This window comes from Mixophyes fleayi, chromosome 4 (genome assembly GCF_038048845.1).
Source record: "Mixophyes fleayi isolate aMixFle1 chromosome 4, aMixFle1.hap1, whole genome shotgun sequence".
NCBI classification, from domain to species: domain Eukaryota; kingdom Metazoa; phylum Chordata; class Amphibia; order Anura; family Limnodynastidae; genus Mixophyes; species Mixophyes fleayi.
The window spans coordinates 111,158,867-111,182,381 of NC_134405.1; the positions used below are offsets into that span (position 1 = coordinate 111,158,867).

The following is a 23,515-nucleotide window of genomic DNA, read 5'->3' on the forward strand; positions in this document are numbered from 1 at the left end:
GCCCTATCTCACTCCTCCCCTTTGCCTCCAAACTACTTGAGCGGATTGTCTGCAGCCGCCTCGCCAGTCACCTCTCCGACTTTTCCCTCCTGGACCCCCTCCAATCCGGCTACCGTCCTCTTCACTCCACCGAAACTGCCCTGGCCAAGATTACTAACGACCTCCTATCGGCCAAATCCAAGGGTCACTTCTCCCTTCTTATCCTCCTCGACCTCCTTTGACACTGTGGACCACCCCCTCCTGCTGTAAACTCTTCTCTCTCTTGGCCTCTCCGGATCTGTCCATACCTGGTTCACCTTTTACCTCGTTAACCGCTCCTTCTCTGTATCCACTTCCGGCTCTTCCTCCTCTCCCTGTTGGTGTCCCGCAGGGCTCTGTTCTTGGCCCTCTACTTTTTTCGCTCTACACTTCCTCCCTTGGTGCTCTCATCTCCTCCTTCGCTCTTCAGTATCACCTGTATGCTGACGACATTCAACTCTACATCTCTTCTCCTAAACTTTCTTCCGCTGTCCTCTCTCGCGTGTCTGACTGCCTCACCGCCATCTCCTCCTGGATGTCCGCACGCTTTCTCAAAATCAATATCTCGAAAACGGAACTCATTGTCTTTCCTCCGTCCAGACTCCCTTCCCACCACGACCTCTCTATTGTCATCAACAACACAACCGTCTCCTCTGTCACCCAACTCCGCTGCCTGGGGGTCACCCTTGACTCCTCTCTCTCTTTCGCCCCCCACATTCACTCACTTGCCCAAGCCTGTCGCTTCCAACTACGCAACATTGCCCGCACCCGTCCCTTTCTCTCTCAGGATGCCACCAAGACCATCATACACGCACTCATCATCTCCCGCCTGGATTACTGCAACCTCCTCCTCACCGGCCTCCCCTACTCCCATCTCTCCCCCCTCCGCTCTGTACTAAACGCGGCCGCTCCTCATCTGCCTCCCCTCTCTGCCTTGCCTTACACTGGCTCCCCTTCCCCTACAGAATCCTTTTCAAACTCCTCACCACCACTTACAAGGCTCTCTCCCACTCTACTGCCCCCTATATCTCTAACCTCCTCTCCATTCACACTCCTGCTCGCTCCCTGCGCTCAGCCAATGATCGCCGACTCTCCTCCACTCTTATCACCTCTTCCCACTCCAGAATCCAAGACTTTTCCCGTGCCGCCCCCCTTCACTGGAATGACCTCCCTTGTTCCATCCGCCTCTCTCCTACTCTTTGCTCCTTCAAACGTGCACTGAAAACCCACCTCTTCCTTAAAGCCTATCAACCATCCACTTAACCCCTTCACCTTCACTCGTTCTCCCCTCTGCCTCTTCTGGCTCCCCTTGTGTCTTTCTGTTTTCCCTCCCTTAGGATGTAAGCTCAAATGAGCAGGGCCGTCTTCCCTCCTGTCTCCTCACCTGTTCTTCTGCTCCATGTTTATTGCTGAACTTGCCTGGAGTTTCTGAAGTACTGGTATTTTTGTTTATTGTTTTGTGCTGTTTCACCCTGTATAGTGTACTGTTTGTATGGTGTACGGCGCCGCGGAAACCTTGTGGCGCCTAACAAATAAAGGATAATAATAATAATAATAATAATAATATATATTAAAAATGGCAGGGGAGCATGTAAAATGCCAAATATAGTCATCTGAAGAGGGACACCTCCTCCTGCAAATGGTCTCTTTAATTAACAGAATTTTCCTAGCAGCCGCTATCCATAATTTTAGAATATCTGTCGCCTTCACAAGTTCATTAGAAAAGACCAAATATACCTAAACATGTCAGTTATGTACTTTATTTTATATTTACTGTTTTGCATGCAGGCATGAAGCTAGCCCTGTTCTGTGCAGCCAATACTTTTATTAATAAGAGTGTGTGACCCTTCCATGTACTGGCAGGATCCTGCTCACTATACTTCTGGGAACCTCTCTGTGACATCATGAACCTGCCTGTTTTCAGGATGCTGGCGGCAAATGATCACATTAAATTAGTGTTACAGGAGCCAATACCTGCACCAACAGACATTTATGACTCACATAAGAATGGGCACAGTTTTATAGCTACATTTTCTCAACCACAATTTGTGTATTGATAAATATATTGCAACTAGGCTTTTACTATTATTGTCAGGTGTTTCAAAACGGCATGCTATGTACAGTTTAAAGTTTATTTGTATTTTTTTACGATTATGAAATGATGACTCCTAATGCTATTAATAATGTAAACACATGAAACCTTTTAAGACAAAATAATATAACATACAATGTACCTTTACACTTGGAAATGTGAATGTTTCTTCTTGCTCCACCAAAACAATCTTATGTTGAGGAAACGCTAAACTCTGTATGATCATGTGCTGATATACTAAAGATCATAAAAGTATTACATGCCTGCATATACTATGCCTCCTGAAAATCATTTTCTCATATTTCCAATTATAAAACTACACAAAGTGGAGGAAGCCATTTTGCAGGCTGAACAAATAATCTAAAGAATGCAGCCTCTTCATTCCCTAGCACGCGTTATGAGTCGGTAATGATGGCAATAATTCCTCATAAAATAATTGCCCCACCAGTGATAAGCTACATGTTCAATTTTAAAAATTAACACATTTCTATATCATTTAGTTTTGATTATTTTACTACAAATGGGCTGCTAAACAGACTCCAGGGGGGTATATTTACTAAACTGTGGGTATTGAAAAAGTAGAAATGTTGCCTATAGCAACCAATCAGATTCTAGCTGTCATTTTGTAGAATGTAATAAATAAATGACAGCTAGAATCTGATTGGTCGCTATAGGCAACATCTCCACTTTTTCAAACCCGCAGTTTAGTAAATATACCACCAGCACTAGTTCAGAAATGCTAAGAAATAAATACAAAAGCACAAATCCTTTTATCATTTTATCAATTTTGTGAATAACAACAAACATTTGCAGTATAAAAAAAAAAAAAAATCAAACAAAAATCACCAACTTTTTGAGCTTTCTTTATTTTTTACAATTTGCAGTGATAGCTAATTAGTTACAGTGTTAATGATGCAAACATTTGCTAAGCACAACATTAGACAGTACACGTGTTAGCGTTTGGGCTTTACTGTAAGTACCGAGATGACATTTTATAACATTCTATTTTATTAATTAAGATAAGTCAGTAAAGAATATAATACATTGGGATGCTAATGACAAAGACATAAGTAGGTGAATGAAGCCACATTACATGCACAGTGTGCATTTATCAACATGACTATGTCTAAAACAGATCCATGCAGAGTAAGTAGTGAACTCTGTCTAAGACGTTTATAAAAAGACTGCATTATTTTTTATTACCCGCACAAAATGATAACCAAGTTCCCTCTATTTATTATTTTCCGCTGACTGAGGAAGCTATTATCATACTCCGCGATATACTCTAAGGAATTTCTAGCTGGATATAATGACTTACCGGAGAGGAAAGATGCTTCTCCGGAGTGAAGAGAATGGCAAAATCTATTCCAAATATTAACTATATAAAAAAGCTGAAAGTGCATATGCAAGTTACAAGATATGCTTTCCTATGAACTGTTAATATTTCACTATCATTTTTTAATTCCTGAATAATTACTAAAGGGGCAATTACACATCTGACAAAAATGAGCCATTGCCAAAGGCTTGTTCAGCAGTTTTATATATAATAAAACTGGGCACTTTCTTTTCATTTCTATACAGTCATTGTGTTAATCAGGCAAACCGAGGTTCAAAGGACGTATTTAGGCTAGTTTGAGTCTTATTTCTGATTTATAACATTTCCAACCATTTCTGTGCTGTGAAAAAGGCATGTTTGTGTGTAATTACTGAGCAGAAACGTGGCAAATTCTCCCCTAACTAATGGCCATAGGAGATCAAAATAGCAATACATTACCAAAAATAAACACAGAACAGTCTGTCAAAGTAGCTATCATAGGGTTCCACAAAATATTACCAGCATGTTCAGATGTAAGTAAGGAAAGTGTACATGGCAGTACAAGTGTAAGTATCACTTATCTAAAAATGTTCACCAATGACTCAAATGTAACCTCTCGCTTCAACTAAATGCTGGGGCAACAACTGCCTAAAAAAGCTGCCTTGAGAATCTAGAACAGGGTGTGGACGTCAAGTAGTATGTATCACTCTACTGGACAAACAGCAAGTACATATAAGAACATAGAGAAAGCTGACTAGTAAAGGAATCCAGCCCACAAGACTCTCCAAGTTTTACTTGGGTATGGGGTTGAAGCATATGAAAAAGTATGATAGCCTTTGAAATGCACGCACAGCAAATCTGAGACTTCCACTGCTTTACGAAAAACACAAGTTTGTTATGAATAAGACCTACAACCAAAAAGTAAATGGGGCCTGCCCTCTTCTGTGCGGAGATGTAAGCTGTGGTATCAGCAAAATTATGGTAACAATAGACCATTTTAGATGCTTGATTATGTAACGCAATATTAAGATATAGTGAGCTATGGCTTCTTCCGCAACGCTCTTTCAGCATTCAACGTACTTTTTACAGAACATTAGTTATCTACTTTGCAAATAAATGTTTGTTATAAATCGAGCTGAAATAAAAGAATAAAAATATATGATCCTAACTTTCCGTGTCTGGGCAAATATGTTGGACCTTTTGATAAATGCAATATATTAATTATGTAGAGAGATGGTTAATTTCACAATTGGAAACCTGTGAGTAGGTTCTAACAGTAGGAATCCCAGTCCTAAACTAGAGGACTAGGGTCCTTACCAGTTAGAGAAGAAAAACACCAACACGCTTACAGATCAGATATTTATGTATGTATTTATGACAGTGTTCTGTTCAAGCTAAAGGTGCGACATACAAAGCATAATCTAGTGCAATAGTGTCCTCTACATGCACTTACATCATGTTCGAAACCGTAACACAAGGAAGTCACTTTGTGTACATGCTAGTCTATAGCAGAAGTGATACAACTGCAAAATACGCCATTTGCATTTCTTTTAAGCCAGTTTAATATCCAGAATATATGTCCTTTGTATACATCAGCTTCCACAGTTCAATACTTCAGGGGTTTAAATAAATAAAACACACAACATTGAATATAGCAAAGACACACCGAAAACAAAGTAAACATCATTAAAACCATCAGCTGCAAAAAAAAAATACTGCGCTGAACTGAAAACACTCAAAAATCCAGGAAAGACTATACACAGCCTGTAACATATATTGTGAGATCCTATTTGTTCATTAAGGCTTTTTTTAAATATTTTATTATTTAGTTATTTATTTGAAAACAGCTATTTTATTAGTAATTCATATGTGCTTAAGGTGCCTTTTCCATCTTTCAAGCTAAGGAGTTCCGCCTTCTGGCTGTCTCACTCTAAGAAACAGATCACAATGTACTGTAAACATACTGTATAATAAAGAGATATTATTTTTATTATTTTATTTTGTAGTGCCTAATATGGATACTGTAACTTTAGAGGAACACAAAAACACAGCAGCACATTTAATATGCATAGTAAACTACATCGCTGATAAACATCTACATAACACAGTAAAGCAAAGTTTTTTTCCAATAGTTTTATAGAAACGTTTTTTGCTTTTCTTTTTTTTTTTTTTAAACTAACATAAATAACAACATGGTTTGGATATCGGTACGTGTGTACACAGATATGTACACACCCATTTCAGCAAGTGGACTGTTAATATCTAGTCTACCACAAAAAGCCATCATTTCCGTTCTGCTTTGAGTGTGTCACGGATATTTTCCGTTAACAAATGCATTTCCTGTCTTACGTCCTCGTTTACCTGACCAGCAAGGGAATGGTTATCATTTCTAGGAATATTTGCAGATAACCAAGGATATTTATTTGAGGACCAAGGCTATTTACCAAAACTGTAGGTTGTAAAGACAATTTTAATGAATACCACGAACCACCATCAGTCTCTTATACATGATATACAAATCACACAAAACTTGTGGCTTTTGTATCTAGGGATGCAATGATGAATTCCAAAATGCTTCCAGTGTTACTTGGAGGTCTGGGTGACTGAACATCAGGCAGCGATGCTTTAGTTACACACGTGTGATGAATCCTAGGCCAAGACTGCTAGGGATCTGAATGGTTTCTAGAGCAAGAGATGATGGGTTAAATGGGAAAGTGACAGGGAAGATGTGCTTTGCATCCATTAGCAGCTGAGGGGAGTCTTTACGGTCCCTTAGACGCATCTGAGGAGGAAGAGACAAAAGTTAGAAATAAACATTTTAAGCAGAGGCATCTCCTCATTGGGTCATGTTTATTGGAAACGCAGAGCTTGTATTATGCCCATTTTACGGTCTACATGTTATATCTGTTAAGGAATGTGTACATGTCTTGAACATCGCTTTTTAAAACATCAATTTAATTTTAAAAGTCAGTTTGCATTTAACTTTAATATTAGTGAAACATTGCTCATGAGTGTTCTTGCAAGTATAGCAATATAACTGGGGGTGAATCAGAACATGTTTAGATCATTAGGGTTCCTACTGTACCTGTATATTGCGTATAAATGACACCAGCACCCTCTCTTCAAACTCATTTACCGGAGTATAAAGATTCAAAACCTTCACAATCTGTAAAGAGACAGGAGATATTATTACGCTTTTGACCTTATTTTACATGACAATTTGTACAGCATTAATATCAGATGTGTGCCAAAATCCATTTTATATATTAGATTTTCACTCAATTTTATTATTCATTACAAATTAGTAAAAGTTAATGGTATTTGGGCAAAACTTAGGAGATTTATTCTTGGAGAAAACGAAGGGCATCTGGGACAGAATTCACATCACCCGGCCACAGGGTATGTGGATGTTCAAAGCTCAACCGTGGCACATCAAAAAGACCCGGCCACTGGATGAGATCTTCCTCAAAGGCATACTTACATTATAAATTCATCCTTTCATCTTACAACACTGCCCTTTTGCTTGTCAAGCAAACTTCACTTCTGTAATATCCAACCAGTCTTCTAACCCCTGACCTACACTTTCTTCCCCTTCCTCCCTCACAGCCCATGGATTTCTACAGCCTATTACAAAGTCAGAACAGTCAAGCTATTTGCTTATGCCACACACTTTCTCCTACGCTCCCAAATCCACTATCAGTTCATTCTCTCTGGTAACTGAGGACAAAGTCTCTGCACTTATCTTACTCTACAACTTGTCCCTTTGACCCTATTCCCTTCCAACTTTTCTGCTCCCCACCTACATGCCCACCGTAAATCTGTCGCACTCTGCAGGCACAGTTTGCACCGCTTTTAAACATGCACTTATCTCAGCAATACTAAAGAAACAAATTCTCAACCCAGCCTCTCTCACCAACTACCTACCTATTTCTTTCCTGTACTTTGCCTCCAAACTACTTGAGCAACTTGTGTACAACTACCAAACTCACTTTCCCTCCTCCCACTCCAGTCTTGACTCTCTGCAATCGGGCTTCAGCCCCCAACATTCCACTGTAACTGTGCTCACAAAGGTGATTGATGCTCTACTTACAGTAAAGTCTAAAGGTCATTTCTCCATACTCATTCTCCTGGACCTCTCTGCAGCTTTCATTAGTTTTGATCACCCTCTTCTATACATCTTTCACTGCATTTGCTTTCATTACACAGTTCTTTCCTAGTTCACTTCTGTGAGGAAATGAGTTTGATAACCCTGTGAGCATGTCTCATTTCTCACATAATGTGGATTATAGTACTTTTTATAGCCCATGCTATTTGTTCCCCAGCTCACCAGACTACAACTGCATTGTCCAATAACATGTGGCTAAGGGGACATTGTAGTTCAGTGTACATATGTATATTGTTTATTGTATATTGATAACTTGAAGTAAGGTTGCTATTCATTGTCTTTAAAGTGAAGCCAGGGGGATTATGGGTAGGGATCAGGTTGCCATGTGCCTGAGTAGGAAAACTAATTAGTGTCCATTGTTCTCACCAGGCTAGTCCAGACAGGCCATCTAACAGGGGAGGTTCTCTGAAAGGACAGCTCATCTTCACTCCCCTGTCCAACCCCCCCCAGTCCAGCACTGACCAATGGTTAAGTAGAATAGACGCAGGGGTTTGCCCAGGGAGGGGAAAGACTGTGGAAATTAGACCTGTGATATATAAGGACCAACTCCAGGGGGGAGGGGTGTTCATGCTTGGATTTCATTCAGGAAGGTGCAAGATGGAGTTTTGAATTGTCGTTTTCTAACTCGAGTCTATATATGCAGCTGAGAGGGATCCATGGGTCATGAAGTCTGGACAGCAGGTGACTATATCTCCTTAAGTTAGTGGGGAAAGGGACAGATGATGTGGTAAATCTGCCTGGCATTTATTTACTGTGTGTATATAATATTCTAGTGTTGTTTGTATAACAATAAATATACTGTTGTATTTTTATAACTGCATTTTGCCTGAGTGACCATACGAATCCTAGAAGGTACTGGGTAGCACTGGGCCAGATAAACCCGGTATCTTCACAACTTCCTACCTATTGAACGGCTCATTTAGTGTCTCTACCTCTGGCACATCATCCCCTTCACTCTGACTACCTGTTGGGATCCCAAAAACCTCTGCTTTTCTCACTGAACTTCTCTTAGGGAACCAATTGGCTCATTTGGCCTCCATTACCACCTCTATGCTGACAACAACCACATCTACCTCTCCTCCCTGCTCTCCCCCCTTCTGTATTATCTTGTGTAACCAACTGTCTCTCTGCTATCTCCAATGCTACTTAAAGCTGAACATGTCCAACACAGAGCTCATCTTTCCTCCTCCCAGAGTCACCACCTCAAGTCATATCTCCCTCAACGTAAATAACATCACTATTTCCTCTCTCAAACCCTCTGCTTTGGTGTCACAGTTGATTCTGCCCACTGCTGTATTACTCACATACAGTCCCAAGATGCTACCAAAACTCTTGTCCATTCTCTCATCATCTACTGCCTTAAATACTATAATCTACTCCTAACTGGCATTCCCCTCACCCATCTCCCCTGCAATCCATTGTATTTGTCACAGCAAGAATGATCTACCTCTCTCGCAGCTCCAATCTGCTACACCACTCTGCAAATCCCTTCACTGGTTCCCCATATCCTCCAGAATCCAACTGAAATGACTGAATCTTACTTACAAAACCCTCAACACCCCCAGCCCTTCATACATCTCAAATCTAATATCAAATTACTCCCACTCCTTCCCTCTTAGATCTATCCCTCGCCTCTGGTTACCACAATGTCTGATCAGATTCTCCCAAAGTCTTTAGATTGTTTAAACTCTCTGAAAACTCCCCTTTATTACAGCTTACCTGACTTTCACCAATACTATTCGCACAAATGCTCCCAAATACACCCTCACAACTGACCCACATTTGCGCCTCGTTTCAGCTGTGCCCTCTTCCACTTATAATGTAAGCTCTCTAATGAGCAGGGTCCTTCATATCCTTTGTTTTCATGTCTACCTTGTATGTCCTTGTGTTATGTATGCTCTGTTTTCCCCACTGTTAGACACCGCAGAGGACTTTGGTGCCTTACAAATCAACGACAATAACAACAAAATCTATGTTTATCTTATTTTAAAATTTCTTCCAATAAAAAGAGATCACACAAAAAACTGTGAAGAAAAATAAATATGAAAAACAAAGATGTCGCAACTGGAGCAGCCATTTAAAATGTGCAACTATCGCTGTCATCCTAGAAACCACCAAGGGCACATGTACCATGACTGTCGCCTACAATGTACTCATTTATGAACGCACCATTACCTCAGCAGATACCAACAATAGCTTTATATGATTTCAACTTTACTTTAGTTCTGCGACCATTTCTACAAATCACTTGAACAACCACCCCACAGGGAAATATAAATCACAATTCATCAATCAGTATATGTTTGTGTGTGTTATACTGTATAGAATACTTATACACACATATTTATATATTTAAAGTTAATACTTATTTATGACTAGGAGAGGTAGGAGGCGCCTAAGATGGGGAATGCAATAAAACGGGAGACTGCAATAAGTGTATGTGAGGAAGGTTAAGAAAAGTGATATAGAAGTAAGAGCTGATTGTGAGCAATAAAGACATAAAATGGGCCAGATACGATGTAACTGGGTCTCACAGCCCTATTTGCAAACAGCTGGATCTGTGAGCAATTCAGCTCTACATGTGAAGTGGCAAATTGCCCATATCTGAGCTGGGTTACCATATGCATCTGGTCAGACCGCACTCTACGACACTCCTCCTGGGTCAGCTGATGAACTCACAGTTGCACCAACAAGTGTCTGATTTTCCACCCTGCCGGGGGGAAGAGGTTGAATCACTGCAGAAAGCACTATATTACTTACCTGGGCAGTAGTCAGACTATTGCACATAGAGCAGATAGCCTCTGCATCCTCGTCAGTCTTCTTTTTCACCTGCAGCAACTGAGCAGCCTGAATTAAAGGCTCCAATGTCTCCTTGGCTCCGCTGTTCATCAGATTCTTGTCACGTAACAATTCTTCTAGCTGGCTCACATTGTACCTGTGGTTTTATAGAAAGCAGAACTATGTTGGTCTGATATGTATGTAGGACAAAACCTGCAATCTTTTCTTTATGGCCCAAGTCACCTGGTCTACTTTGTAACTTGGATACAGATATACACTGCAATTTCTCTCAGCTACATATGCTGGCTGTCTTGGGCCTAAAGAATTAAGAATCTGCATATATTATACTATTGATTTATTATATAATTACATTTTTTTCATTCTGTTATAAATAATAAAAAAAAATTGAAATGATTATTACGCTAAACATATTAAAAGTTAAATATCAACCATTATACTATATATATATATATATATAATCTCCAGGTCATACATTCCCTTCACCTTTAGAAAAGTAATCATTTGAGAGAGTATCAGGCATTAATGTCCAATTATCCATAACACAGGAAGATGCTTGTTAACTGAGCCATGGACTTTGACAGGAGGCTATTTAGGTGTAGGGATTTATATACATATATGGCAGAAACATGCTTAGTGTTCTACACTCTACTCATTCTGGCAGCTACCATAGTAACTGAAACTGCTGTAATTAGCAAGATAGCACGGCAGACCACACAGATCCCTGCTGCTGGGGTCATTGGTCAGCGCATCTGCACAAATCAACGTGTTGAAAATTAAATGGATTTCTAGCAAAGAGTATTAAATATTTCATTAAAGTGCAGAACAACCATCGGCTCTACAGCTGTTGCTCTGTAACATATAGAATGTGTGGACATTGAAAGACTGACTTCGAGGAGCTGTGAGTTTTCAACAATCACTAAAAAGCACACGTTGTCTAAGCCTTATGTAGTCCATCATTTATAAGGTTCCAGTCTAAGCACAGTTCCGGTCTTCACCCATGAATTCTGTAATTTAGAATTCTAATTTTCTAAGGCTTTGGTAAAAAATATGAAGCCCGATTTATTTGCCACCTGTATGAATGCTTAGAATGACCTTTTCATAGGTATTAGTTATCAAACTTTACAAAAGCATACTATGCAAATAGTCACCAGCTTTCAATTGTGCTAAAACATAGGATTATACACCGATCAGCCACAACATTAAAACCACCTGCCTAATATTGTGTAGGTCCCCCTTGTGCCGCCAAAACAGCTCTGACCCGTCAACAACAGAGTTCAGCATGTGCATTCTGACTAGTCAGTGGCTACGTAGCACAATACACAGCAAGCTGCGATGCACTGTGTGTTCTGACACCTTTCTATCATAGCCAGCATTACATTTTCAGCAATTTGTGCTACAGTAGCTCTTCTGTGGGATTGGACCAAATGGACTAGCCTTCACTAACCACACACATCAATGAGCCTTGGGTGCCCATGACCCTGTCGTCAGTTCACTGGCTGTTCTTCCTTAGACCACTTTTGGTAGGTACTAACCCCTTCATACCGGGAACACCCCACAAGACCTGCTGTTTTGGAGACGCTCTGACCCAGATTCTAACCATCACAATTTGGCCCTTGTCAAAGTCACTCAGATTCATTTTTCCTGCTTACAACACATCAACTTCAAGAACTGACTGTTCACTTTCTGCCTAATATATCCCACCCCTCGAAAGGTGCCAATGTCAATGGTTTGTTTGGCTCATCTGTGTATATATTTTATAGAGACCATTTGCAACATTATAAGAACAGCTAAATATCTTTTGTTTAAACAGCTTTAAATAAACCATTATGGGACTGAAATAACTGAAAGTCACGCTGCTTTATATAAAATGGCTATTAGTAGCATTATGTAAGTAAACCTTCCAGTAATAAAGATATATGAGATAAAGCTTTGACCATGGGGAGGTCTGTTCTTTTCCTAAGCACATTAAGGCCTAATTTAGAGTCCATTTACACCACACAAACTGTGGCTGGCATAAATATTGTGTACAATTTGTTACGCACACAACTTACGCCCTTACATTGAGTTGACCATATTTAATATTTGTACCCATTTGTGATTGGACAGGCGGGTCAGCGGAATGCACATTTCATTTCAATACAAATGAAAGTTGATGCCCCTTATGGATGTGTACATATCTCTCAGATATGCCTTTTAGGAGCCGTATGTTGGCTGGTCCCATAGACTTGCTGACAGTTTCCCAGTGGCAGATAATGCTGTATTTTTGTAGCATATATATCTCTATAGAGTTAAATTTTCACATATCTTGGGACACCTACAACTCAAAATACAGCTGCAGCACCGTCTGTGCAACAACGTATTTTTACATTCAACTCTAAAATCAGGCCTTAAATGTTGGCCCAGTAAAGCTAACGCTTATGGAAAGAATAGACTGTCAAATGAGACTGCTTCCATTTCAAAACTATGGCGTCCCTACCTATAGGTATGTCTGTAAACACTCTCTCGTTTTCACAAAGGCTGGCAATCCCCTTTATGTAAATGTATAGTTGAATGCACTTTTACATGTCGGTCATCCTCACCGTATCTGCATCCCTTTGCTCCATGAGCACATGTCCTTTCTGAGCAGCAGGTTGTTGAGTGTGACAGCCCCGATAATGTAAAACATCTGCTTCACCACCTGCTTGATAAGTTCTGGATCCGTTCCATGCTGACACATTATGGAATGGAAGGTGTTCAGCTGCCTAAGTATGGAGTCCAAGGTATATGTCCCTTCATCGGCTATGCTGGACGTTCTTTTCCGTAGACCTGTGGGCTTTACCCCCGAGACACCCTGAATGGTCTCATGCTCCAACATCCCCGAAACTGAGGACAGGAAATACAAGATTTACAACACAATAAATGGTCTGCATGAGAAAACTGGGGACCATTCATTATTCATGTGATTTTAACCTTAAACAATGAAAGGAGAACAAACCTACCCTATAAATAAATGTATCTAGAAATACTGCACATATCTTGTGTCCTACATAAGGTTACTATGTGGAACCGCCAGAAAAATACTGATGTGATTACTTTCTGTTCTGATGGTCTTAAAATGTAATTTAACAGTTTGTATTTTACTGCGACCAGAGGAAACATTAAACATACCTTACAGGAGGGCAAAACCTTACACACAAAATAAACATATGATAAAACTACCTTTGCTACTGAACCTTTACGTTCTGCTAAGTCTGTAACAGGATTCCTTCACTCATATTACAGCTTTTTCTAGAGTATCCAGAAACACAAAGAAGAAATAAAAATGTGTCTATCTGGGGCACTCTGTGACTTAATTATTGTTATAAAATCAGAATCGTTTTTGGATTATTTATTGGAATAAAGATTATAATTTTATTACAATAATAAATTCACAGAGTGCCCCAGAAAAAGACACATTTTTTCTTTCTTTCTTTGTGCTTCTGGATGCTTGTAATGTGAGGGTGCACCATCACCACCACCACCATTTATTTATATAGCGCCACTAATTACGCAGCGCTATACAGAGAACTCACTCACATCAGTCCCTGCCCTATTGGAGCTTACAGTCTAAATTCCCTAACATACACACACAGAGAGACTAGGGTCAATTTGTTAGCAGCCAATTAACCTACCAGTATGTTTTTGGAGTGTGGGAGGAAACCGGAGCACCTGGAGGAAACCCAAGCAAACACGGGGAGAACTTACAAACTCCTCACAGATAAGGCCATATTCGGGAATTGAACTCATGACCCCAGCGCTGTAAGGCAGAAGTGCTAACCACTTAGCCAACGTGCTGCCCACCACCACCCGAGACTTATGTAATTACTCAGCATTTATCTAGGAGCTACTATAGAAAGCTATATAATGATAGTATAATGGGGGTAAGTGACAACTTGGTGCGGTGGATTCCTTTATATCGGAGCTTTATCTAGAGTAGCTACAATACTTGATGTTGTACTTGGTCATAGTCCTAGCATCATTTCCATGTGCTGTAGGAAGACTACAGTGTGACAGATTATCGTCTCTCAGCAATTTATCAGATTACTTGTCCATATGACAATGGTTTCAGTCCACTAACCCTGCTATATGCTGCAGAATTTGAGCACTCAGTTCTGGTTTCCTGACAGAGGCTGATAGAGAATCGATGCTAGTGGTTGATTCTGACAGAACGCATGAATAAAGGTTTAATATACTTATTTTCATTTATCGACTGTGAGAAGCAGCCGATACAGATATTACAGTGGTTGGACAATGAACTGCTAAACTTTTGTGTAATTTTAAGGTTTGTACCTCAGGGAGATTGTACATTTGTAAAGGCACGATGAGAACGGAGCAGTGCATGGAATTTGTCGTTTATCCCCCAGATAAGAGAGTAGTTTCCCGGGATAATGATTGAATATTCATGCAAGATGGATGTCATGCCATATGGAAAAATTATACAAGAATCTAAAAAATTCCTAATTCATTGTCCAACCACTGTAGATCCAGGTGAAACAAAAAGAACAGTAGTTTACAGTCAGTTGCACTATGATTGCGAAGACACACTATTGTTCCTATAATGCTTATCTACTCCACAGGATCACAGTGATCCATGTAATATTATTGGCTCAATGGATAATGGATAGATCCCCTTAATACTACAGACTCTCCCTCTTACTCACCAATCATTGGCTGCAGGAAATTCTCCAGCACACGCACCAGCTGCTGATATATCTGGATAGCCAGGTCACTTAACACCTGTCTGTATTCAGCAAGGTCGAAGTTTGAGAGACAGTGCTCGTTCTGCCGGCTTGTGTTGTGCTTCATAAATGCCTGTGATGAGAAACGGTTTTTAGTCATCCAAAGTACTGGCTAATATTTGGGGAGCATTGCTACAGAAAAGTTACTGAAACAACTGTGTGGGGTGTACATACATTGCAGATTACTTGCGGTTATGCAACTTTATCTAAAGTTATTTAAAAAATATATTCAAAGTTAAAATGAAAATCCTTTCAGGGATATAGGTTCACTGTGTTTTTAATAACTGGAATAAAATAAGTTAGTATAGCTGTTGCTTGGCAGCCATTTGTTGGCCTGAAGAGATCTCCATGAACATGCAGCCTACAGTGTAATAGGAACTAGTCATCACTGCAAACAACAGATGATCACAAGTGGGTTGTGAAAGTCCTCATAGGGGTTTGGTTGCCCAAGTAATATAAATTGCCTAATGCATGTGATTATGTGTGTCAGTTAATTCTAGGAAGTGGTGGCTCATACAGTCATGCAAGCGTGACTGTTGTCCAGCACTACAAAAGCCTACATACAAGCGCTAGGGTAATGTTACAATCTTTACAATACTGAACACGTTTCTCAACAAAGCAATACATGTGTGAGTCACATGGCTGATTCTAGTGCCCAATGCTAAAGTAGTGAAAAACATAATACTTCAATATGTAGTTTCTATGTAAACTTTTAATACTCTACTAAAGTAGTGTCTACTGTGTCACTCTGCTCTCTGGTGTCATAGTGGATTTCTGTGGGCTCTAAAGGGAGAGTCAGAACTGAAACATTTTCTGGTTCTACTCTGTGCTGGATGATTGCCATTCATGGAGTCAGCTACTTAGTGTAGCGTAGCACATTATGTCAGATAAACACAGTATTAAAGTGCAAAATAAACGGTTACGTTCTGGTGGACAGTCAGACCATGTACACAGCTGCAGCCATATACACAAGGAGAGAATTAATGAAAACTGTTGTACAGGATAAATGTACTATAATTATAGCAGCCAATCAGATTCCATCATGTCCACAAAACCTTATATCTGATTGGTTGCTCTACTTTTTTCCTGTACACCAGTTTACGTAAATGTCTGAAATGTAAAAGCTCATGCTTTCACGACACATCACTGATTGTGGGTGGTGGAAGTATTTATTTATAACATAAGAAGCATCTAGCAGGTAAGTTATTATTCATTCCAAAGCAAACTTTCATTTGGTGGCAAGAAATGACAATATGACATGTATGAGACTCAGAGAACAGTACCTCTTCTCCACTGTACTGCTTTAGGCAATGAAGGAATCGGCAGGTGTTGGAAAGCCAGAAGGACACAGTTTCAAAATCATCGCCTCTTTTCTGTGATGGGGAAAGAGAACACATAACATGGGCTGACAATACCATAACAGCCATGTATCTTTCTGCATTCTGCAGGGTACTAGATTGAGAACATACTTAGTACTAACCCCAGGTACTCACAAATAGGATCAGACAAACAGACTGCTAGAATACTTATGTCACACAGTTCTATGGGATCTTATCTACAGTTGGTGTATTTAACACTGTGAGGGTTAAACACTAATGAGCTACCACAGACTGAGCTGTTCTGGCATGAGTGTACAGTGTAACCAAGCCCTCTGCTCAGATGCAGAACTTCTAACTCCTCCAGGAGCCTATGAGAAAGCTGGGTCTGGCTCTGAGCCAGCGCACAATACAGTCTCACTATCTCACTTCTTGTTGTCAATGGTATCATGGTGTCAGTCATGCACAGTGCTCTGCACCACTGCTTCCATCCAGACAGCTGCTGAGGACTCCTTCCAAAAATAGAACAAGTACATAGTGCTTGCTTTGATCACTGGTCACATGATCCAGCCTGCCAACATAGTAATCAGTACATGCAGGAAGAAACGTGTGTGTGTGTGTGTGTGTGCGTGCGCGCGTGTGTGTGTGTGTAACAGAATAATCACAAATATTACAGGTTTAATTTATACTGGCTAATATGGCTGTATGAGTCCCACTGTGATCTCAACAAAGTAAAATATTGGTTACTTTCCAGCAAGCATGTGCAGTAACACACAATGGACAAAACATTCCTATCCTTCTTTGTGCCTATATGCAATAAAAATATACACTCTTCTAGAATACTATTATTTTATAACAGCTTCACCTGGCAAAACATGCGACTGCTTCATCGCTCCATTTACCCTAAAATCCTTACTTATGTGACCTCCACTAACCAATAAACATATCTAAGAGTAAATCTGGATTTTAATACTTTCCAGACTAATATAAAGTGATTTCTATTACTATGTGTGAGTGTGAACATGGGCAAACCACAGTAATAGGGCACCATGGGAACGATGTTTGGCCTGGGCGCCTAACTAGCTTCTCTGTCCAATTTGCCCAGCCCCGTTTATTGGAAATCAAGGATACAAATTCAGACAATTGATGATCAGGCCAAATGTCCAGCTCTTAACATGTATGGCAACGTTTACACTGCCCCCTTCTCCTTACTAAATAGAAGACAACAAAAAGTAAACACAGCAAGGAGCACAGCAGTTAAGATGTAGACTATTATCTAAAGCTGAGTACACACTAAAGAAATTTCGACCAACTTTTTATGCCGAGCGATTTTACATGCGATCGATGTTCCGATCGCTCGGTCCATGGACTGCATACACACTAGCCTTGTTTAGGACGAGAAAGGGAAGAGCGCATGTCCCTTTAGCGACTTTTTACAGCCATGTTGTCGTGAGCAATGACTGTAATTTCGTACTCACTGTTGTGGATCGGTCAGAAGTTTATAGACACTATACAGCGGAAACGAGATTGGAACGAAAATATTAAACGGTACGACCAACCAAATGAGGCGAAAATCGTCCATTTGGGCAGACTTTCAACCATCGTGTCACTACACACACTGACCCGACTTTTAAACGAGCGGTCGTATGTCGGCTGTTTGAGACGATTATTGGACGAAAACAGTGTAGTGTGTACCCAGCTTAAGTGATGCAGACACCAATAGAGGAAAATAAAGGTTGAAGTCAATACTGGCAAAGGGAGAGCGGAGGACACATGTAACTAGCTAACTTAAACTAAGTGGCTAAATGTACTCGTAAATTATATGTTAACTAACTTGCCTAAATGCAAGTGCAAAAGCTTTTAGATAAAAATGCCTTTACTATTGGCAAATAAATAGTTTTGCAGGGTTCAGTCCTATTGTGTATTTGCCCACAGATTTCAATAGATATTTTTCCATTTGTATTACAATCATACTACAACTGTACAGGAAATTAGATTTCATATCCCCCTGTTCCTAAATGTACAGCACAGGTATTTCTCTTTGTGCTCGCCAAATATAAAGGTGTATTAAGAAAGATGGGGAAAAAACAATGGAAACCAACAAATATTTGGATCTCCTATGATATATAGGACTTAAATTATCTTTATCTTAGTCAGGCCCAATCACAGTCATTACGTACATCAATTCCATAATCCATTCCAAATGTTTCTATCGAATTGTTAAAAACAAAAATATCGAGACGTGTTGGCGACAATCTATGCGATTGATCGATCCAATCACCTTTGTGAATAATTTTCTTTCTAAAGAGATTGGATCAGATAGAAGAATAGATTTAAGTCTAAAAATCCTACAACTCCTCTATATGATGCTTGCACTGCAAACCATCTCTCAATTGTAAAGTGCTACTACGCATGCTGGCACTATGTAAGCAACATGTAAATAAAAATGATATTATCCAAAGGAAATTAAATGATCATTTTTCATCAAACTGATAAAAGGTAATCGTATTGATAAAAATGTGACTGTAACGAAAGGCATTTGTTTGTTTGGGAATGGAAAAACTGATACATGTGTGGGCGTCTGTATTCCATCCTTGTCACACTCCCATGCTATCTACCTGCAAGTTCAAACTGTCTGTAAAATCACATCAGTCACAATATCAAATCTTTAATAATTTTTTTTTATTAAAAAACAGGATCAGAGATCTGCTGCATTTATTCTTGCTGAACAGTGAACGTACCTTCAAGATCTTTTTGATACCATTAATAGTAGAAGTAAGCAGGGAACGGACTTTCTGGTCATCATTAAGGTAATCAGCATGGCGCACACACATAAACAAAATATATGCTGGCAAACCTGGGATTAGATTCACAGCAACACCTCGGGGCTTTAACTCTGTCAAAGAATTGCAGACGTGATCAGATTCATGCAGGAAAATCTAGTCCATATTAGATATAAACAAAGCATTTTTATATCCGTTTTTGACGTTTCATTATAGTTCCAACATTCACGGCGGTAAAAGATTCAGACTCTCTGTGCGGAGATTGCTCAGATCTGTACATATATTGGCAGCCTTAAGCCTCGCTGACTGGCCAAGTCAATCGTATACATGCTACCTCCACACACTCCTAATAAATATCCTGTATTTAATTTATCCACCATTCCTCAGATCAGAGGCGGGACTAGCGAGCTCTGGGCCCCGATGCAGGGAGGCGAGGAGGAGGGAACTGGGGGCCCCTGACCTTCTGCATCTGCCATGGAGCAGGCCCCATTACCTTCATGGGCCCCGATGCAGGGAGGCGAGGAGGAGGGAACCGGGAGCCCCCGACCCTCTGCATCTGCCATGGACCGGCCACATTACCTTCATGGGCCCCAGTGCACGGCACCTACTGCACCAATGGTAGTTCCGCCACTGGCTCAGATTGTTTTAAGACAACAGAGATATTTATGAATTAATACCTACCCAAAATAAGGTTCTTGATCAGCTTTAGCTCATCCTCCTTCTTATATTCAAGCATTCCTTGAAAGTCTTTCTCTTTACGTGGAATATTCAGGGGGCGAATAGGTTCATCCACTATTTGACCAGGAGACACGTTCTCCATTTGACCAACTGTAGTAAAGAGGAAATAGAAGGGATGGCCCATTTGGAAGAATGCACAGTACCAGTATTCTAGTGAATAATATCAGCTTCCTCTGGCTGTCTACATGATACATTAAGAAACATTAGTAAATCACATATGGCTAGACTATCTCTCTCTCTCTCTAAAAAATTTAAAAAGGTCACTTGATTTTTCACTGAATTTCATTATTTCAACTACTATAAACATAATAAATTTTATTTTTTTTTCAGCATGAGAGGGCAAGTGATAAAGCAACCATTAAGATCTAATATTCCTGTAGATCTAATATCTACAGGAATGCTGGGTTCTGAAGAGGGCATAGCTGGCTTCACCCAATTTAAAATATTCTGCCTCCTGGCCAATATAAAAGCCATGTGTGGCAGTTTCCACTCTGTGGAGTATTATTGTCCAGGAAGTCGGTGGTAGTATGAAAATAAATGAGCCTTTTAAGGATCATAAAGAAATGAAGACATATTTCAGAAGGATTTAAACCACAATACTTCAGTTCTAATGATAAACTAGTAAACAGGATGCTCCAAACAGCTGCAGTGTTTTCATTACCTTCAAGCTCTCCGATTTTCTTAGCAAATACTTTCAGCTGCTTTTTCAGTTTCCTGACAGTTTTATCTTGCTTCTCAAGTTGCTCCATCAGATCCTACAGGTATTAACACTCTTTTAATATTAAAGACACCCTCTATAAACAGTGTGGAGATTGTACATAGTAGAAGCTGTTAGTCGAAAAAGTGATTGAAAAGCAAAGTAACAGCGCCACCAAGTGGCTGCGATTTGTTTGTGCAGTTATACAGAAATTGGTCAAATCTGTCTAAATCTGGGCAAAATTCAGCAAGACTACTACAATAAACTAAAGAATATTTTACAAATCAGAGGAAGTAACAAGTTAATGAAGGCACGGATGGAATTAACTTGTTTTCCAGCAGCAGTGAAGTTATGCTTGACATAGGTGAATTTCTATGATGAAAACAACAAGAAAATATACAAGGAATTTTACATTGGATTAGACTGAGATGAGGTTTCGTAAAATAGATTCATTCATATAAAATTTAAAACTTTACTATGCATCAACACATTTTAAGAGTCAAGGACCTAGATAGGTCGCATACAAGATTTGTTTGGCAAATCCACTCCAAAAATTACAGCTAATATTTTTGGTAAAAATGAAAATAAATATAGCATTTCCTGAAATCCTATTCTGAAGATAGAGTCAGCTTACTGAAGTTTGCCCAGAAAACCAGAAACATTCTGTTATAGTTTAACAATATAAGGGTGCACAGAAAGCAAAGAGGGAATAAGTCTGCTGAGAAGAGGAATGCAAATCTGTCTAAACTGAAAGACGAACGATCAAGTAACGTGGACAACTGCCAACACTGCAAAGCTGGCGGAAGAAGGCCCATAGGTCTATTCACTATTTACGAATACTATAAAATATCAAACCAATGGCCTGTCTTCAACAAAATATAGGTATACAAAATGTCACATGATATGTACTGTAGTAAAGGTTATATATATATATATATATATATATATATATATATATATATATATATATATATATATATATATATATATATTTATTTATTTATTTAAGGTCAATACACTTGTCTACCAAACATTTCATACAAAGCACCATGTAGAGGACAAGGTTCACCAGTTGTGAATGGAACAAAGTTAAATTTTGTCATGAATATAGGAAAGGGTTCTTCACTGTAAGGCTGGTTAAGCCGTGGAATTTCTTACTGCATGAGGCGATGATGACTAATTCACTAATAGAATTAAAAATGGATTGGATGTCTTTCTTAAAGGAACCTGGTAGAGAACATTATGAGTGTTACTGATCCAGGGAATATCTGACAGAAGTCACAGCTGTCACACATAACAAATGGCCTTAATATATGGAATCCAGAATGTGGTGTCATATACAATGTTCTCATCAGTTTTATTTTGAACATAGCATTTGACTGGCTCACTATTACACTATCTTGCCAATAGATGCCGTTAGTAAGAAATTGTACACTTGCAGGTGTGAACAAGAAAACATAACACAATGACACAGAAAGCTGTGGGGGTAACGAATACAGCACAGACTCATGACACAAACAATTTCAGGCAGCCAAGCCAAACCACTGTTAGTTCTCTAGGACATGGCTAAGACAACAGAACAATCAGACACGTGATTTACATACAATGACCCGTCTGTAAAGTGTAATCCGGTACGACTGATACTTCATGGGATCATCTGCATATAATTCCTCAAAATACTGAAAAAACAGGCATAATGGATGTACCCTTTCACTGCAACAGGTCACTTTATAGGGTTAATCATTGAGGTTCAGAGAGCCCAATAACCAGGATAAATACAACAGACATCTCCTAATAAGTAATGAAACGCAATCCTCACAATAACCAGTGCAGAGCCAGATGGGGCATGAAACTATATTATTTATATCTATACAGGTGGAACACCTGTCTCCTAAATACAGTGTAACTGGAGCCCATATATTACTGCTAGGCCATTATATAAATAATAATAAAGGACAGGCTACCAGTAAAAGGATGACAAACAAAATGATATTTAAATGGATATCTATCGCATTATTGACCTATAACTCCAAGCATACTCTGCTATGCTCTTACTGCAAAAAAAAAAAAAGAACAAAAATAATCCTTCCCTTTTACGAGCAACTCAAACATTACATACCACAGCTCATATATATATATATGGAATATAGAGGAAACCGCTACTAATGACAATACACAAATATGATTGAATAAATGATGTCATGTGATCTAGTCAAGCTGGATCATCCATTAGGCAACCTAGGCTCCCACCTGGGCCCAGTGGGTACTGAGGGGCCCAAACTCATTTTTATGTGGTATTTTTTAACAAATAGTGGAAGCAGGATCTTGCCTAGGGCCCCATGGGGTCTTAATCAGGCTCTGTTCTCTAGTAAGACAAAACATGAGGACAGACATACAGTCAGAGTTGGTGTATTACATACCAAGTTCTCATTGGTCAGCCGGGTGATTTCATGCTGTAAGCTGGCTTCAATGCGAGCCTCAGGCGGCAGCTGCAGATTCTGGGCCAGGAGCTGTTGCTGACGATTGTTCTCTTCTTTTAGACCCTGGATCTCCCCTCTGAGAGACTCCACCTCATTTTCGTAGCTCTTTTTCTGAGTTTGCAGCTGAGACTCTAGAACCCTACAAAGCAGCGTGAAAGACTTATTCATCCTCTTCATACCTTGCAACACATATCACCGGCAGCCAAGCACCAACTCCCCTCACCAATGCATGCCATCTGTGAAGTCCATCAGCGCTAGTAGCATCACTTCTACAACTCAACTGTAGTGGCTACCATCTAGGATAGTGAATCCTAACCAGTATTGTGAGGCATTAAAAGGAGCACACTATCAGGCA

General features: G+C 39.7%; 1 protein-coding gene across 9 annotated transcripts in view; it reads right to left on the bottom strand.

Moving 5' to 3' along the window:
* Positions 1-2,957: 2,957 nt before the first annotated feature.
* The window catches only part of MYO5A (myosin VA), a 128,916-nt gene continuing 108,358 nt past the window's right edge, over positions 2,958-23,515 (bottom strand). For 5 of the 9 annotated variants that reach the window (XM_075208012.1, XM_075208010.1, XM_075208018.1 and 2 more), the window contains 11 exons: positions 23,101-23,299; positions 22,285-22,359; positions 20,645-20,738; positions 19,927-20,073; positions 19,204-19,358; positions 16,430-16,519; positions 15,069-15,219; positions 12,969-13,251; positions 10,351-10,525; positions 6,511-6,591; positions 2,958-6,207 (listed from right to left, as the gene is read on the bottom strand). In XM_075208012.1, the coding sequence (XP_075064113.1) occupies positions 6,055-6,207; positions 6,511-6,591; positions 10,351-10,525; positions 12,969-13,251; positions 15,069-15,219; positions 16,430-16,519; positions 19,204-19,358; positions 19,927-20,073; positions 20,645-20,738; positions 22,285-22,359; positions 23,101-23,299 (1,603 nt within the window). In that variant the 3' untranslated portion in view covers positions 2,958-6,054. The remainder of the gene's footprint in view (positions 6,208-6,510; positions 6,592-10,350; positions 10,526-12,968; positions 13,252-15,068; positions 15,220-16,429; positions 16,520-19,203; positions 19,359-19,926; positions 20,074-20,644; positions 20,739-22,284; positions 22,360-23,100; positions 23,300-23,515) is intronic. The other 4 variants (XM_075208013.1, XM_075208016.1, XM_075208017.1 and 1 more) reach the window with 1 other exon arrangement.